The sequence below is a fragment of the Thamnophis elegans genome, chromosome Z, assembly GCF_009769535.1.
Source record: "Thamnophis elegans isolate rThaEle1 chromosome Z, rThaEle1.pri, whole genome shotgun sequence".
Lineage (NCBI taxonomy): Eukaryota > Metazoa > Chordata > Lepidosauria > Squamata > Colubridae > Thamnophis > Thamnophis elegans.
The window spans coordinates 49,201,792-49,220,704 of record NC_045558.1 but is presented as its reverse complement, the minus strand read 5'-3'; the positions used below and the strand labels follow the sequence as shown (position 1 = coordinate 49,220,704).

The window sequence follows — 18,913 nt, the reverse complement described above, 5'->3', positions numbered from 1 at the left end:
TGAAAACCTCCACCAGTTTTCTGGAAAGGATGAAGAGAAAGATGAAACCCTTTCAGATGATAACTGCATTTTAGAAAACACAGAAAAAGGTAAGATTAAACAAGAAAAGTTTATTACTCCTGATCAGAATAGCAGAAAAGAGTTTATTCTGTTTTTATTTTTATAAAGATGTCTTCTCGGAATTTGATGATGAATTGGATATTGCAGATTCTAGCAGCTCTAGTTCAAGTCCCCTTAAAGAGTCAGCATTTGGTAAGTTTCTTCAAGAATTGTTGATAGCGTTGATTGGAAGCTATTAGTGATGACAAAAACTTTACTATAGTATCTGAGTAGTAATAAGATAGCACACATGAATCATAAATGAAAACATAATGATGATCCTACAGTTTCAGAATAAATTTAGAAAGACCAAATGAGACAAAACAATTTTTTTGATTTAAAAATCAGAGATTTAGCTAAAAATCATCCATAATCAAATTAATGTGGTGTAAGAAGCTCAAAAATTAACTAATACACATTTTGTAGCATCATCATCTATCTGCTTTAAGTGAATCTGGGCGATGTTGATTGTTGCAAAGTCTGTCCCATGAGCTATCTTCATGCTTGTAAGTGTGTTAAGCTGTAAATAAATTGATCTACAATGTGAAATATAAAAACAATATTTACAATAATATTTTATTACTTATCCAGTCTTTTTAAAAAGGGCATTATAAACTGAATAAGTATCAAATTTAAAGGATTTTTATGTTTGAAAAAGCATAAGCTGTGTTGTAAAAAGTAAAGCTGAACATTGTGATAAGTAACCACTTCAATCAATTAAAATCGGGACCTTGGAGGTCTTCTAGTCAACTCCCCAGCTCAAGCAAGAGACCTTATATCATTTCAGGTAGGTGGCTGTCCAGTCTTTTCTTAAAAACCTCCAGAGATAAAGCATCTATAACCGCTGAAGGCAAGGAGTTCCACTAGTTAATTGTCCTCACAATTATGTAGTTTCCATTTAGTTCTAGGTTGTTTTCTTTCCTTGATTAGTTTCCATCCATTGTTTCTTTTCTTGCCTTCTGGTGATTTGAAAAATAAATTTAAATAATACTGCTATTATGTCAAATAATACTGCTATTATGCCACCCTTAGCCTTTATTTTCTCTAGACTGATCACACCCAATTCTTACAATCCTTCATATGTTTTTGTCTCCTGGCTCTTAGTCATCTTAGTTTCTCTTCTTCACACGTTTTCCATAGTAAATATTTGATATGTATCTTTACTGTGATAGTATGCAGTATGTTTATCTTTGATATCTGTTATATTTTTCAAGAATGAATAATTATATGAAATAAATTCTAATAAATGAAATTAATATAAAAGAACACTTAGATTTGATCCCTGACTTAAATCATAAGAAGAGTGGAAGCTTTATGACTTCAACTATTCATGATTACTCATTATATCTAAATCTATCTCTCCTCTTTATATATTTTTGGAATATTAATTCTTGTAGGGGGTTTGTGAGATTTGAACTTTTAATCTTAATTTATTTTGAGAGGATTCAAATAATATTTTGAATAGGGATATATGCCCTGTGAAAAATTTTAATCTGAGAATTTTTCAAACTTCCACATTAATAGATGTCTACCCTTTTAGATTTTTCCAGTTAAAACACAACAGAAGTTTATTATGTATGTTACATGTTAATGTTGGAAAATGGTAAGAAAAAAGAACCATTTGTTCTTAGCAGCAATTACAATGGTACTGAAAAAAAGTAATTAACACCTGGTCTTCACACTTATAACTGTCACAGCAGGCTCACAGTTATGTGATCAAAATTAGAGTGCTCAGCGACCGGTATGTATTTACAACAGTAATAGTGTCCTGGGATCATGTGATTGCCATTTGCAACCTTCCCAGCACATTTCTAACAACCAAAGTCAGTGGGGAAAGCCAGATTCTTTTAGTGACTACATGATTCATTTAACAACTGCAAGTCATTTGTTTTATAACCATCATAAAAATGTTTGGAAAAAATAGCTTGAACTCTTTTAATAATATACTTTATCCTTTCCTAAACTAATTCCTAATAACAAGACTAAGAGAAAAATTGGAATGGAGAGTATGTGATTTTTTTTCTTTTTAATTCTGGATGAAGGTAGATTTGCCTACTTTGAGCTCTGATCCAGAAAACATATATATCAGGCAGGAAAATAGTTTGCTTTCTTAAATGTACAGTATGCACAGTAAAAATGCAGTAAAAACAAACTACCATAGATACAATTATTGCATCTAATAGATTGTAAAAGTAAAGGTTTATCCTGTCCAGTAATGTGTGACTCTAAGGGGCAGTGATTATCTCCATTTTGTAGCCAAGGGAGACAGTTTTGTCTGAATATGCTTCTGCGGTCATGTGGCTGGCATGACTATATTCCAAGGCACATGGAAACACTGTTAACAATCCCATCAAGTAGTACCTATTTATCTACTTGCATTTGCATGGTTTCGAACTTCTAGTTGACAGGAACTGAGACAAAAACAAGAGCTACCTTGTCACATGGTACTTGGGTCTTGAACTGCCAACTTTCCCTTTGACAAGCCCAAAGTCTTAACCACTAGGCCACCATATACCCTCTAACAAATTATATAGCCAGCAAATAAAATATTCTTATGCTTTGACAGGTATAATTAATATGTGATATTTAGATAAGTATGAATCATGATGCTCTAGACTTTTTGTATTTAGAGTTGTCTTTTATTTCCAGAATATATTTTTAAAAATTGCTATGGTAGGATGCAAATGTTAGAAGAAAATTATTTTATGAATTTAAAATGTTTGCTGACTCATATACATTCAGTACGTTTGTTACAGGTATAAAACGCAGTTTAAGTGCTTATGAAAGACAGCCTCAGGCAAGGCAAGTTTGAAATCTTATTTTACAAATGTAAATTGTTTGCCTCTCTTATTCTGAATTCATCTTGAATCTTGAGTACAGCAATATTGAAATTTTCAAAGAATATGATTTTCAAAATACATGAAATACATTAGCAATTTATCAACATATAAAATTATGTAGCAATAATACATACAACATATAAAATGATGCTCATATTTAAAAAATCTTTCACATAACAAATCTCAGTCATGTTTATTTTTTATTGTTTCAGTGGTATAAATGTCTTAAAATTAGTTGGCAGAATAGAAGCAGAAATTGTTATTATAATATTTTATTATGGCAATTGTGGTACATATTTTATCCATTGCAAAAATATTTTTCATATTCTTTAAGGTCCATTCAGAATAGAAGTATACAACATTTTATTGTCCAAGGGCCACTCTTAGTTTTGAGCCTCACACTGGAAAACAGACTTTCCAAAGTATTGACTGCTCCTAGGAGGCAACTAAGTCTGATCTAATTTGCATTTAAACTAAATTAAAAGTAAATATAGTTAAAATGATAACTCCCCAATTGTGTATTTAAAGCTGTTCTTCTTTTATCAGAATTTTTTTTTACTAAACATTATTGCTATATCTAAAGCTTTTAGAAACAGCATATGGCTAAGGTCTCAAACTAAGTGGTGCTAATTAAAATGTTAAATAGTATGAACGTGCATTTTTTTGCATTAGCATTCTACAGAGAACTGCAAAGGTTTAGTAAAAAAAGTTAATACAATTCTTGAAGCAACTGCCTTTTTTAGATTTGCTCAGGAGCAGGAAAAAAGAAAGGCTGTTTTAAGGAATAGCAGAGAGGTTCTAAATATTTTGGATTGTACAAGGACCAGAATGTTTCTTTCAGACACTCTTTGAAGATGCACAGCCATAAAATCTAGTAATACTGCATGATAAGAAAGGTGGAAAAGGTCTTTTTAATGTATGTGTGCTTTTTTGTAAACTTTTGATGAAATTGGGAGTCATTATTTATAAGATTCCGGGGTGATTTTCTTTCCAGGCATTGATACAATTTATATGCTAAATTTCTCACACAATTATTATTTGAAAGATTATTCTTGCTTAATACTTTTTCTATGTTTGCAGAGATTACACTGGAATTCCAGGATTCAGACCAAGACCTGGTAATTTCATTTCTGTCACTATTTTTGAAAGTATTCCCATCTTGAATGTCTTCTAATCTTATTTTTAAATTATGTTAGTTTCACATGCAGTTTTTTTTTTATTTCTTCAGCTTTGCTGCCCCTTGATCTGCTTCTGAAAGAGCCTTCATTCATGTTCAGGGCCCACGTTAAGAAAATAGAGGATTCGTTAGTGACAGGGTGGAAATCCCATAGCCTTCCTGCTGTGATTCTGCGCAATCTGAAAGATCATGGTAGTACTTAAAAGTATCACTTCATCATTAAGCAAGTTATGAATAGAACATAGATTTACAGAAAAGTTATAAATAGTGAGATGCTGTATTGAAGAATACATAAATAACATTACATGGAATATTTTAAAAAAACTGACTTCTTAGACACCTGTAATCTTAACAGTATAGAAAAAGATGGGATAAAGAATGGTCTCCAAGTTTAATTGGAGCAGTCCAAGAAAAAAATGGAATGAAGATACCAGGTGGACAAAGGAAAATTTTAGATAGGAACAGTAAGTAATTGTCAAATGTCCCCTACCCATCGTTACCTTTTAGCTGCCCTGCACCCTGTATTGCAGCAAGCACCCCAGAACTGTGCAATTCTGGGGCTGTTTACCATGCTGTAGCTCAGGGGCCTCTTGGTGCACTGTGGCTCTGAGACTGAAAAATGCCTCTGAGCTGCAGCAACAAGCCTCAGCTTTCCCTGGAAGCCCCAGTTGGCATAACAATGCGTTGTAAAGCCACAAAGAATCAGGAGAAAAAATAACAACTAAATGCTATCTTTTTTGAAGATGTAGAGATATATAAATTTGTGGTTGTTATAAAGCACATGATCTAACATAATGTTATGTAACATAATATGGCCTTAAATTCAGAATTTAGAGGTTAGAGTAAATTTGGTTGAAACTTTCATTGGTGTGTCCTAAAGCAGCCTGTTTTTCAGTAAATGCTATGTTTTTATTGAATTCTTTGTATTCTATCACTTGAGTAGACATTTTTGCCAATTATCTCAGCCTGAATTAATACAGTTCCCGTGAAAAAATATCTGATATTATTTAATGTGAAAGACTGTTATATTTTTGTTTATAATCTGTATATTTTGTTGATTTGCTGATCAAAAATAGTTTTAAGTAAGGAGAATAATTGCTACTAAATAGCATAGTAGCTTATTTGTTTAAAGTTCCAAAATACAGTATCTGTTTTAAACAAAAATAGTTTTTTTGATTCATTACTTTTTCTCAAAATTCTTATAATGCTCTTCAGTAGTTATTCTGATTCTATATTTCACATATATGCTGAAAACCAATCCATTTTTATTTGGACTAGGATAGATCTGGTGCAAGATATAGAAAAGAATAGATAAAACATTAGTGGAAGTTTTTTGAAAGTTCATAATTTCTCTAAATAGTTTGTCAGTATCATAAAATAACACAGGAAAATCTTCCATCTCAATATCTTTTGTTTTTTATGCTCTTTCCTCCATTTTTTACATTTACAAGATTCAGGCTGAATAAGATAATCCAGTTCTCAAAATGTCTTTCTAAGCCAGAAGGTTCTTTACAAGTGATCCACAACTTTTGACTGTAATGGAGACTACTCATTATATTTAACAAGTGTTAATGACCATTAAGCAAGACAGTCTCATCTAATGATCCACATTCTTTGCTTTTCCTGATGTAGTCATTAAAACAATGTTTGGGTTGTTATGTGGATCAAAGGGTGCATCAGTGTGGAGGAGGCTTGGGAGATCTAGTGCAGGCTCAGGACCACTTGCCCTGGACTTCTTAAGGCCTCCATCATCCCCTGAGACACTTCATGTTCTGTTTCTTGTTCCTTGGATTACCAATAGTGCTTGGGCTTGCTTATTCACCATTTCCCATAGGCTTTTTCCTTCCTACACACCCTGGATTTATTCCTCATTCCATCACCCAACATGGGCTTATCTTTTGAAGATCTCTGGAGCTCCAGAGATTTCCTAACTGCATCAGGGCAGCAGAATGATTTCTCCCCTCCATATGGCTGCCTTCCAAAAGTGACTGCCATTTCTATATGACTGCAAAGAATTGCCAGGTTGAAAGTGGTGGCTACTTCTGGGGCATAGACATGCAACCCAGGGACAAGGGTAGAATGGAACAATTCAGCACAGTAAGCTGATTGTTGCCAGTTCATCACCCTCAAATCGCTTCTGCCAACTCACTGCCATCACAGGACAATACAACAAGGGCAATTTGCAACTTGCTGCGGGCAGTTTGTACGAATGTCTTCAGCCTTTACATTTTCTCCTCAAGTTTCTTTTCTTAATAAGCTTAGTTAAATATATTTAATACATTATGCAGAGAATATTACATGTGGATTCTAACTTTTCAATAGAAAATTCATAGCTTCTCCTGTGTGCTGCTCAGGGAATCCAATCATGGGTTAACTTAGCCCTTTAGCCTTGAGACTGAGTATGTAAATTTTTAAACCACGCCTCCTCTGGCTGGACCGCTTCAGTTTTCTTTACTCAGTCCAAGCCTATGAGACGTCTTTCAATTCTCTCTCTGACTAATTGACAAACTTCTCATGGATTATTGGATTTTGCAGTAGGAATTCGCTTTTCTGTGGATTTCTATCTAATTTGGGGTGGAGGCGGCAGTTTCTGCCAGCCCAATTCCTCATCGTTGCTGTTTTCCCTCGTAAGGGATTTCTATTTCTGCAGCTTGGGCGTAGGACGATCTTGCCAGCTTTGGAAGCGGCTTTGCTGTCTGCCCTCTTTTCACTTCGGCGCGTTGGGGCAGTGGGCCTCCCAGCGCCGTTTTCGTGCCGGATAGCACCCGCCTGCGGGCGCGGTCGGATCCTGGGCTGTTGCCTGAACGGGCTCCCCCCGCCTACCTCCCTCGTTCTTTCGCCAGAGCGACTGCCGGGCGGGCTGCATGGATCGGCAGTTGGGCTTTTCTCCCTGCCGTTCGTGATTTGAATTTTGCGCCCTTGCTGCCGGTCACCATTTTGGAGGGCGATTTCGCGCATGCGTGGGAATGCCAAAGGTGATGAGGCAAATTGTTTCGCGTGCTGGAGTCTGCACAGTTCTAGCGACCCTCCCTTTTCCCTCACTCGAGGCTGCTGACTCAGAGAGGAGGTCACTTTGTCTCTGCCTCTGCTTCCACGTGGCATCTTGGCGGTGGTGCGCAATTTGGATTCCTTCGTTTCAGTGATTGAGCTCTTTCAAATTTCTCATATCATGGCTGATCAATCATTAGTTAAAGGTACTGTAGAGCCAGTTTCAGAGCCCCGTTCCCCTGGTGAGGGGGGGGGGCGAGCCCTAGGCCCAGCAGGGCTGCCACCAGGGCCTCCAGTAGTAGGCCTCGAGCCTCATCCGCTGCCCGGGACAAGTCGCATAAGCACAAAGACAAGGCCAAAGTTCCTCCAAAGGCTTCTGGGGCTCCCATTTGTCCACCCCCGGTTTTGATTCCACAAAGTGTCTCTCCGGTGCGTGTTAATGAGCAGGGTTGGTCTCCTGATATTCAGCTTCCTCAGGCTCCACTTCCTGAGGTGGGGGTGTTTGGGCCTCGCTCTCCCCCGATTATTTCTGAAGCTAGTGGGGCCTCTCTTCGCTCGCCCCCACGTGCTGGGCCTTCTGCCACATTCACGCCCACAGCTGCAGGCCTCAGGCCTCTGGAGGGCCAGGATTTGGGCCTTCCTACTGATTTATACCTCATGATATCTGAGGCTATTTCTAAAGGGGTGGATGCAGAGTTACTGCATAGGGCCCAGGTCCCTAGGCCCGCTGTGGCCCACTCGGGCCTAGTTCCCCAGGTGGTGCAAGGGGATTCTTCTCTTCTTCAAACAGATCTTCCTTCGCCTCTACCCTCGGTGTTCAGTGGGGAATCTGCCTTAGTGGAGGAAGGTGAACTTATTGATAGGGAATTTTCCGATGATGAAGGCCTCCCTAGAGACCAGCCTACTGCCACTGGGCTATTCAGGCATGCTCTTTTCAAATCCTTACTGTATAAGGCCAAGACCACCACCCACATGGGGGAGGCGGCTTCTAAAGAGAGTACAGCTGTGGGTCTGGATGCCACCGAGCGCCTCTGTGCTGAACAGGTGGCTTTGCAGGATGTTATTCCATCTCCCAAGCTTTTTCTTGATCTGATTCAGAAGCAGTGGGATCAACCGACTGCGGTTAATCCTCCCGGGACAGGGGATAGGAAACTATACACGTCTACTCCAGAATTGGAGGGTCTCCTTCAGTTTCCCACTGTGGATGCCCCTATTGCTGCTCTTGCTTCGCCGGCATTAATTCCTTCTGAAATTTCAGAGGGGTTAAAGGCTGAGGATCGCAAGACTCATCAGGCTGCGGCTTGGGCTTTACGCTCAGCTACTGCAGCTTCCTTTTTTAATAGGACTTCTTTAGTTTGGCTTAAGCAGTTACAGAATAGACTTGCCCCGGAGGCAATGCACCTTCACCAGGATATCACCAAGCTGATGGCGGCATTGGAGTTTTCTGCAGATGCCACCCTTAGTGTAGCAAAATCCCGGGCCGTAGTCTCTAATGTGGCATCTCGGCGTTTGCTATGGCTTCGTCATTGGCAGGCTGATGTCAAGTCCAAGTGGCGCCTAGCGTCTACGCCCTTCAAGGGCGGAGCCTTGTTTGGTTCATTCTTGGATCCCATCCTCATTGAGACACGGGATAAACGCAAGGTCCTTCCTTCTACCAGTGGTCGTGTTAACAGAAGGCAGCAGCCTTACAATAGGCGACAGCCCTTTCGGACTGGGGACTCGGGATTCGCCCCTGCTCCCTATGTCCCCAACTACACCAGGGGGTTTTCCCAGGCGCAGGATCGCAGCCAGGGCCGCGCCGGAGCCAGAGATAGGGGTCGCCAGCAGAATCAGGCGCAGTCCCAGAATAAGAGGTCCTTCCGGGGAGGAGGCAACTGGTCCTTTCGAAGGTACCGGTGACTCGCAGGAGGTAGGACCCATTGGGGGGCATCTCCTGGCCTTCGCTCATCAGTGGGCGGAGCTCATGTCAGACGCCTGGGCCCTTCAGGTCGTGAGGCTGGGTCTCACTCTAGAATTTCTATCCATCCCCCCGAGAAGGTTCATCAGGTGCCCCGTGCCCAGGTGTCCATCGAAGTGGCGCCTCATGGATGCTGAGATACACCATCTTCTCACCATCAGGGCCATAGAACAAGTACCCAAGGGGCAGGAAGGCCTAGGGTTCTACTCCATCTTGTTCCTAGTACCAAAGAACTCCGGGGGATGGAGGGCAATCCTAGATTTGAAACGGCTCAATCATTATATCAAATACCAAAAATTCAAAATGCAGTCTCTCAAGAGCATATTGGCCTCCATCCGCCAAGGCGACATGATGACTTCAATAGACATCAAGGAAGCGTACCTCCATGTGCCCATTCATCCGGCGCATCGGAAGTTCCTGCGGTTTCACTTCAACGGCCGCCATTTTCAATATCGGGCCTTGCCTTTTGGCCTGTCCTCGGCTCCGTGCACGTTCACCAAGCTCCGGGCCGTGGTGGCAGCCTCCCTTCGCTTGATTCCAATACGTGTCAACTGTTATTTAGACGACATATTGGTGCTGTCGCCTTCTCAGGCCCAGGCCCTGCAAGATCTGCAAGTCACGATAGACTCATTGCGCAGTCATGGTTTTGTCCTCAACCTGCCCAAAAGCCACTTGCGCCCGACCACGTCCCTACTTCATGTAGGGACCATCATCAACTCTGTGACGTGCGAAGTTTTCCTGTCTCCAGAGAGACGGCAGAGCATACAGCACCTGGCGCATCAAGTGCTGTCCCAGAGGCTGTTACCGCTGGCAACGTTGTCCAAACTGCTGGGGAAGATGATCTCCTGCATCAACGTGGTTCCCTGGGCCAGGTTCCATGCGCGTCCACTCCAGTGGTTTCTTCTACCCTTCCAGAGAGCGCATACCAGTCATTCCCAGATCAAAGTGCGGCTTCCGAGCAAAGCCTGATGGTCCCTGCGTTGGTGGATGTCCTCCAGACTTCTCAGGGGATGCCCATTCAAGGAACCGGAACGCATCCAGGTCACGACGGACGCCAGCCTCTTTGGATGGGGAGCCCACGCCTTGGACAGGGTGGCTCAGGGACGCTGGTCGGATCAGGAGTTGACGAACAGCATAAATTGGCTGGAGCTACGTGCCATCCGCCTAGCCCTTCTGGAGTTTCGGGACATTTATCACACAATCACGTGTTGGTCCTGACCGACAATGTGCCCTCCAAAGCCCACATCAACTGTCAAGGGGGCACCCATTCCAGTGCTCTGATGCTGGAGGCAGAAAGGTTACACCATTGGGCGGAGTCCAGACTCTTATCGATCCGGGCGGAGCCCATCTTGGGCGTGGCCAACACGCAGGCGGATTGGCTGAGCAGGGCCACGGTGGATCAAGGGGAGTGGCAACTCCACCCTGTTCTCTTCCAGGAGCTCTCTCGCCGGTTCGGCCGACCCGAGGTGGACCTGTTTGCACACCCGCACAACGCTCAACTGCCTCGCTTTTACACCAGGTACCAGACCCCCGGAGCGGAGAGGGTAGATGCTCTGCGCAGCCCATGGCCGGCCGGCCTTCTCTACGCCTTTCCTCCTCTCCCGATCCTTCCATCGGTCATTCAGAAGATTTTGACAGAGCAGGCGGAAGTGCTGCTGGTCGCTCCGATGTGGTCCAGACGGCCATGGTACGCAAACCTCGTCCATCTGTCCGTTTTGCATCCTTGGAGGATTCCGGACGATCAGATTCAGCTCAACCAGGGAGCTCTCATCCACCCGAACCCCCAGTTGCTGCAGTTAGCCGTGTGGCACGTGAGCGGGCTATTCTAGCGGCCCTTCACTATTCCAACGATGTCATTGACACTATTCAAGCGGCCTGTCGCCCATCCACTACCCGTATTTACGAGGCCACTTGGCAGGCCTTCTGTCGGTGGTGCCGCCGCACCGGGATCGATCCCGTCACGGCCTCGGTGCCTCAAGTTTTGGACTTCTTGCAATCCGGTCTCAACAAAGGTCTGGCACCGAACATGCTTCGTCGGCAGGTCACAGCCTTGTCTACGGTGATTGGAGGAGGTCAAGGTAGCTCCTTGTCTCAGCACTCGTGGGTCCGAACCTTCTTGAAGGGTGCTTCCAACTTACGACCGCTGACCGTGCACCGCTACCCCACATGGGACTTGACCTTGGTTCTCAGAGCTCTCACATCTGCTCCCTTTAAACCCATCCACTCCATCAGTCTCCGGTTGTTGACACTCAAGACTGTGTTTCTGGTGGCCATTACATCGGCCAGGAGAGGTCGGAGTTGGCGGCGCTCTCTGTTCGTGCAGATCTTTGCATCTTCCATCCAAACAGAGTGGTGCTTCGTTTGGACCTGACTTTCCTTCCTAAGATCAACTCATTGTTTCACAGGACACAGGAACTCGTCCTGCCAGACTTTTGTCCACATCCCTCCCATCCTCAGGAACGCCAGTGGCACCATCTGGATGTTCGTCGGACTCTCCGCCACTATGTGAAGCGCACGGCTTCGTTCAGGAGGTTGGAGGCACTGTTCGTTTTCTTTCAGCCTTCGTCAATGGGACAGAAAGTGTCTTCCCACACCATCGGCTGATGGTTGAAGGCGTGTATTGCTTTGGCGTACGACAGTCACTCGCGACCGGTTCCCAGACGTATCACTCCTCATTCTACTAGGAGCACGGCCACTACAGCGGCCTGGGTTACGCAAGCGTCAGTGGAAGAAATATGTAGGGCAGCCACATGGGCGTCGCCCTCACCTTTTATTCGACACTACAAGATTGATGTCTATGCCTCGGCTGAGGCCTCCTTTGGGCGGAGAGTGTTGCAAAGGGTCCTTCCTTCTGCGGAGGAGCCTGTCCAGCCTAGCTCCCGCCCTGGGAATTAATTGCTTTGGCATATCCCATGATTGGATTCCCTGAGCAGCACACAGGAGAATGACCGTTGTCTTACCTGAACGGTCCTTCTATGGGTGCTGCAAAGGGAATCCAAACTTGCCCGCAGTTTCGGCTGGCCAGGGCTCCACCTTGATTGTGACTCTGTGACTAACCTTTCATCTTCTGACTGGACTTCTGACAGTGCCTTAGTACCGGGATTGCCTACGGCTTGATTGACAATGACATAATTATTCTTCGGCAGACTTCGTGTGAAAACTGAAGCGGTCCAGCCAGAGGAGGCATGGTTTAAAAATTTACATACTCAGTCTCAAGGCTAAAGGGCTAAGTTAACCCATGATTGGATTCCCTTCGCAGCACCCATAGAAGGACCGTTCAGGTAAGACAACGGTCAATTTTTCTCAAGAAGGATCACCATAAACACTTAATGTATTCTACACTATCTTTTTACTCTTGCTATTATTATTATGTTGCTTTCAGTTGTACCAGCAAGGCATGTTTGGATAAACGAGAGGATTTACTGGCCAAAAGTAGACAAGATTATAAATAGTCAGAACCATTTACTGTTTAAAACGTAGTGGAGTTTGGCTTAGCAGAACTATGGATCTAGCCATTGAATAATCTTACACTTTATCAATACACAAATCCAATTTGCAGACAAAATTAAAATGAGAAATATTGTATTTTTCGATGTATAAGATGCACTGGAGTATAAGACGCACCAAGGTTTTGAAGAGGCATTTTTTTAAAAAAAAGTAGGTAGGTAGATAGAGGGCTAGAGAGGGAGAGAAAGAGAGAGAAATTCAGTAGGTAGGTGGGGAAAGAGAGTAAGTAGGTAGGTAGGTAGGTAGGTAGGTAGGTAGGTAGGTAGGTAGATAAAGCGATAAAGAGAGAGAAAGAGAGAGAGAAATACAGTAGATAGGTAGGAAGAGAGAGAGTAGGTAGGTAGATGTTTCCAGTGTATTTATCCATGTGCTGGAGAAGGAAGTCGCTGACAATCAGCAGCACCGAAGGCTTGTTTCTGCTGGCACAGCACTTGATCAATCTAATTCTCATCAATCGCTCTAACTAAAGAGCTTTCCAAAAGGAAAAAAATTTTTTTGCACTCTGCAAACCTGCAAAAATGGCCCATTTTTCACAAAAATGGTCCTGTTTTTTGTCAAAAAAATTGCATGCATACTATCTAATCCAAGAGATCTTTACAAGAGATGTATGGAGGTCTTTAATGTAAATCCTGGAAAGTGACAGGAAAGGACTGCTGGTTGACTCCTGAGTGTATGTACCAACCTTGGGAAAGATCTATTGCGTCTTTTTGGACAAGCTTATTTCAGAATAAGAAGTAAGATTAAGTTGTCTTCTAACCAGTATCTGCATCATGGTAATAATGCATAATAAAATATTGAAAACAACATCTGTATTTGCAGTAAATTTTGTACTGAGAGATGTCCGTAAATTGTTAACTTTCAAATATTTTGACATTGCATTTTTAAGAATACACCCCTAGTCAAAAATACCTTCTGAGTGTCACAGTTTAGTTATCTCAAAGTTATTAAATATAAAGGTATTCTGTAATCTCAGTAGCTATATTACATTTTTATCTATTTGCAGGAGATAATATTTTATTACCTTATTTAAATGCATGAATTAGTGGCCTATCACTGACAGTATGGCCTTTTATCTTGCAGCAATAATTCTGCACCACTATCATAAGTTTAAAACTCAATACAGCCAAACAATAATATATAGAGAGTATATGAGTATATGAAAAGTCAGGCTCAATAGATTTTTTTACAATATATATTGTATTAAATGTTCAGATTGGTGACTATTTTCTTGTTTGATGCATGCCATTTGAACATTTCCTAAGTATGGTAATATTTTATCTGACCCTTGGTGGCGTAGTGCTTAGAATGCAGTACTGCACGCTACTTCTGCTGCCTGCCAGTTGCCTGCAATTTGGCAGTTCAAATCTCGCCAGATTCAAAGTTGACTCAGCCTAACATTCTTCTGAGGTGGGTAAAATGAGGACATAAATTGTTAGGGGCAATATGCTGATTCTGTAAACCACTTAGAGAGGGTTCCGGAGCACTATAAAAATATATATAAGTTTAAGTGCTATTGCTTTCTGGGGAAAAGGAGAACTTATAGAACATACTGTGATTTTCTATAGGGCCTGACTTTGAATATATCCTGTATAAAAGAGCAACCAAGGACAAAAATCATAAATAAGCATGCATATCGCGGACCCAATAATGATGATTTGGCTGTATTACAAAAGGAGCACTGGAAGATAAACTAATCTTGTAATGTTCCTGTTAGGAAGACATTGTAAATATTTCCCCTTTCTTTACATGTATTTTAAGCTAAGAAATTATGCAAGAGTTGCTATTTTAATTGTCTTATAAAAGAAAAACATTTTACTGTCTTTTAACATATGTTCGTTCATATTCTGTGATACTGAGTCAGAAAGAAAATGAAAATATAAATTTACTCAGTCCGTGACAATATGAATAAAGCTGAACTCCTTTGCAGATTTTTATGTCTGGTTGTAGTGCACATCTAAAATAACCTTATTTAGGTATTGAAGGCTGAAAATGAGTTTTATATTTTCCTCCTAGAGAATGTTGAAAAGCATTGTAAAGTTGTGATTTGACAATCTTTGTATGGCCTACATCTAATTTTATTGAACATTTTTTAATATTTTGCTTTTGCTACATGAATATTTCAACAGAACTAAAATACGGAAAATGTTTTATATTTAAAATTCAATAACTCTGTTGTTACAAGAAGAGAAATACTAGATTTCTTTATAATTTGCAAGATCTAAATGCTTTCTGCTCTTTTTCCTTTTCCTGGCTTCTGCATCTATCTTCGAGAGAAATACTGAAACTAGTAAATTGATTTTCATTGCTGACTGTAATATTATCTTCTGCAGCATCAGCTGGGATTGCTGTGTCACAACGGAAGGTGCGTCAGATCAGTGATCCTATTCAACAGATTCTAGTTCAGCTGCACAAAATTATTTACATCACTCAGGTACCTTTTGCTGATATTATTTTAATATGGGCCAATTGTATTGCTTGATAGGTATAACAATAGTTTCTCTGCTCCCGGCTTATATATATATATATATATTTTAATCTTGCGGGTAATATTTGTTTCTGCAAATGGGATGTGGGGTCCAAGAGCATTATTTTGAGGAGCCAGGGTAAACAGTGAGAATAGATATCACGCTTCCGGAAGTATAGTGATATAGGTTGGCTGGAGGTTGTTCCTTGCTCTTGCCCACTCCCTCCTTTTCAAGTCATGAATGGTGCAGGCACATAGGTATATCGATCTGTTTCTTAACTATACTTAGATTCTCATTTAGACTTAAAGCAAGTACTGTTGGTCATTTTCCATCTGTGAGTTAGATTGACAGGCTTCTTCGACTGCTAACATTTTTCATAATCTTTGATTCTTAGCAGGGTAATCTATGTTGAATAACCTAGTCTTGCAGTATTTCTTCCTCCTCACTTTTAGCAAACTTTCTAAGCTTGTCAAATTCTACTTGGAAGACTTTCATTCACTCTCCAGTTAACAAGTCTTCAGGAGTGTAAATTCTGCTCAATCTAACTTAGATTTAATAGCCTGCATTTCCCTGTATTAAAATAAGAGCTCTTCAACTTTCATAGTTGCCTATCCTGGTTTCTCTGATAATTTATTATATCTCTAGTAGAAGCCCTGTAAACCTCATGCCTACCCCTCTCCTTACAAATACTTTCAATAGGAAAATACTTTCTATATATACTTCTGGTAGTGCTGTGGTTAGAATGCATATTGCAGGCTAAATCTTCCCACAGCCTGGAGTTAGACCCGGCCGGACTCAAGGTTGACCCAAGGTAATTTAAATAAGGATTGTTCTCCAGTGCACTGCTCGGAGAGTCCAATGCTGGGTTAACACAGTCTATCTGCCCTTGGACTGAGTGATGTTTTTAGTTGACCACGCCTCCCTTTGCCTCTGCATGTTCAGTTCGAAAACTCAGTCCGCCCGTTAGGACTGTTTTTGGGAGAGCTCCAGTCTAAGGTCAGATAGGCTGGAAAGTTTCCCACTTTGGACCACGTTTGGATTCTCAGATAGAGAAAATTACATCTACTGTAAGAACTGTCAAATTTGCCTCCATTGAGGTTTCTGTCGCTTTAAAAGGGCTACCGGGCTTTCTCTGCTGCTGCTGGTCGCAAGCGCTCCAGAGGATTGCGAAAGCTCACCCAGCGGAGGCTGGCGAGTGGCAGGAGCGGCTAGTGGGGTGTGCGATTTCCCTAGCCAGGACAGGGGCGTTCCAGGCGAAAAGAAGCCCCAGAGAAGGCTCTGAAGCCTGCAGGCCGTATTGCTAGGGATCCCTCAGCTGCTCCATTCTGCCCGGCAACAGTGGTGATGGTTGGAACCTTCGCGCGCTTTTCGGGACTGTGAGGCTAGAAAGAGCAGGAAGCAGCTGTGCGCGCACCCACCGCCATTTTGGATCGCTCCGAATCGCTGGGAAGAGCGGCAAGAGCGCAGATCATGCGAGGAGCGAAAAATTCTTTCAGAGGCTGCTAATGAGAAGCAGGAAAGAGCGAAGAGCCAGACAGCCCAAGCGGAGCCACAGACAGCCCTCAGCGACCGCAGAACGCCGCAGGGAGGCTGGGGACTAGTCTGGGGAGCCAGCTAGTCTCTCCCTCCTGAGGAGAAGATAAGTCTCGGGGAACCGAGGCCAGTGGGAGGAAGGAATCCGACCCCCAGGCGGCCCTTCCCTCCTGAAGATTCTGCGAGCGCATTTGAGCCTCAATGGCCAGCGCATGCCCATCCCAGCTCCAGCTATCTTCTAGGCCCCGTGGGTGACCTGAAATGGCAGAGGAATGCAGGGAGGCCTTAGGGGAACAGGCAGGGCCCTCCAGCAAGCGCACCAAGCTGGATCCCTCTGTCAAAAAAGGCAAAGGGCACAAGGGCTCACTTGAAAGGTCTTCGCCAAGAGCCACAGTGGATCCCAGGGAGGTTTCTAGGCCCCATCAGCCAGAACCTAGCCCAGACCATCGCAGTAGGGAGTCAGCTTCCCCTGATCATGAGGCCCAATCCCCTGGGGACAGTGAATTCTTGTCTGGGGATGACTATAGGTCCAGGGATCCGTCTCCTGAAGCTTCTTGGGGGTACCCCGACTCCCCTAGCTTCTCCATTGGAGAGGAACATGATTCTATCCAGGATTCCCAGTGTGAAAAGGGTGAATCCAGCTCAGGCAGGCCTAGCCATCGCAGGCCCAGCAAGCAGAAACTGAAAAGGGGCAAAGGCCCTGCTCTTTCTGATGAGATGAGGGAGGTAATTTCCTTAGCCATTTCCCAAGGGATAGCTGAGGGCATTAAACGCAGGGGCTCTCGCAAGAGCAAGGCCCCAAAGGAGAAGCGCAGGCCTAAAGCCTCCACCTCCAAAGAGCCTGTTTCCTCCTCGGCATCTTCCAGTCCTTCTCACTCTGGGCTTTCAAGTTCTGAGCAGGAGGAAGGGGAAATTTTCGTGTTTTCTGAAGACGAAAATCTTACCCCTGACAAGCCAGCCTTCACTGGCCTGTTTAAGCCGGCCTTATTTAAATCCATCTTACACAAGGCCATGACGGCTACAGAGCTAGGCCCTGTAGGCTGCTCAGGCCTCTACATCCAAGGATCATAAGCATGGCCTATTCAAAGAGACAGTAGAAACACCTGAGGTTATCCCTGTGCCTGACCTCTTTATGGACGCAGTGCAGCGCCAGTGGCTACAGCCAGGCACTCTAACTAACCCCAGTGGGGGGGGGGGACAGGGCTCTGTATGCCCTGGAGGGGAAAATGGAGGATATCCTGAAATTCCCTGAAGTAGATGCCCCAGTTGTGTCTCTAACTTCCAACTCAAATCTGCCAGCTGAGTTCCTAGAGGGACTAAAGGCAGAAGATAAAAGGTCAGAAAAGGCATGTCAGAAGACACACATGGCGTCTGCCTGGGCCATTAAAGCATCCACCTCTGCCTCCTTTTTTATCAGGGCCACCTTATTCTGGCTACGCCAACTCAGGTCTAGACCACCACCCAGGAAATCTAGATGGTGCCATGAGTTAACAAAAATTATTACCGCTGTCGAGTATTCGGCGGATGCCACCTTGGCAGCAGCCAAATTCTCTTCCAGAGCGCTCGCTTCCAATATCACTTCACGCCGCCTCCTATGGCTTAGACATTGGCAAGCTGAAATGAGAGCCAAATGGAAGCTGGCATCAGCCCCATTTAAAGGAGGCCTTCTATTCGGAGAGGCCCTGGACAAGTTTGTCACCGAAACCAAAGACAAACGCAATATCCTTCATGCAACCCTTAAAAGGGGTGACCGGAAAGGGGCGGGGTCCTTTTGCAAGAGACCTTACAGGAGTCAGGAAACAGGGCAATCCTCTCACTCTTCCTCCTACCTGACACCCTTTCAGGCAGGGGGGGATAGGCACCAAGACAGATCCTTTGGTGCTCGGGCCAATCAATCCCAGTCTTCCTTTCGGAGACCATTCCGAGGAGGCAGAAACAACAGTGGTAGCTCCCGTCCCTTCCGTAGGGGAAAGTGACGGTTGCAGGGATCCCCCCATCGGAGGTCGGCTACGGCTGTACGCCGACGGGAGGAGATAACATCAGACAAGTGGGTCCTCAACACCATTCGGAGGGGCCTTGTCCTGGACTTCCTAACCTTTCCCCAGAGAAAGTTTATTCGCTGTCCTACCCCCAGGAACCCAGAGAAGAGGGAGCGCATGAGAGCGGAAATCCGCCATCTCCTAGAGATAGAGGCGATAGAGCCAGTCCCCAGGGATCAGCAGGGGAGGGGCTTCTATTCTATCCTCTTCCTAGTGCCCAAGAGTTCAGGGGGGTGGAGGGCCATCTTGGACCTCAAAAGTCTAAATCAGCATCTGGCTTACAAGAGGTTCAAGATGCAGTCACTCCA

At 43.6% G+C, this 18,913-nt stretch overlaps 1 protein-coding gene across 8 annotated transcripts in view; it reads left to right on the top strand.

Annotated features, from left to right (window-relative positions):
• NEK10 (NIMA related kinase 10) overlaps positions 1-18,913 on the top strand; it is a 194,449-nt gene that overhangs the window by 136,372 nt on the left and 39,164 nt on the right. For 6 of the 8 annotated variants that reach the window (XM_032235689.1, XM_032235691.1, XM_032235687.1 and 3 more), the window contains 6 exons: positions 1-89; positions 169-252; positions 2,856-2,901; positions 4,020-4,057; positions 4,168-4,308; positions 14,899-14,999. The exon at positions 1-89 is cut by the window's left edge and continues 89 nt beyond it. In XM_032235689.1, coding sequence (XP_032091580.1) covers positions 1-89; positions 169-252; positions 2,856-2,901; positions 4,020-4,057; positions 4,168-4,308; positions 14,899-14,999 — 499 coding nt within the window. The remainder of the gene's footprint in view (positions 90-168; positions 253-2,855; positions 2,902-4,019; positions 4,058-4,167; positions 4,309-14,898; positions 15,000-18,913) is intronic. The other 2 variants (XM_032235690.1, XM_032235692.1) reach the window with 2 other exon arrangements.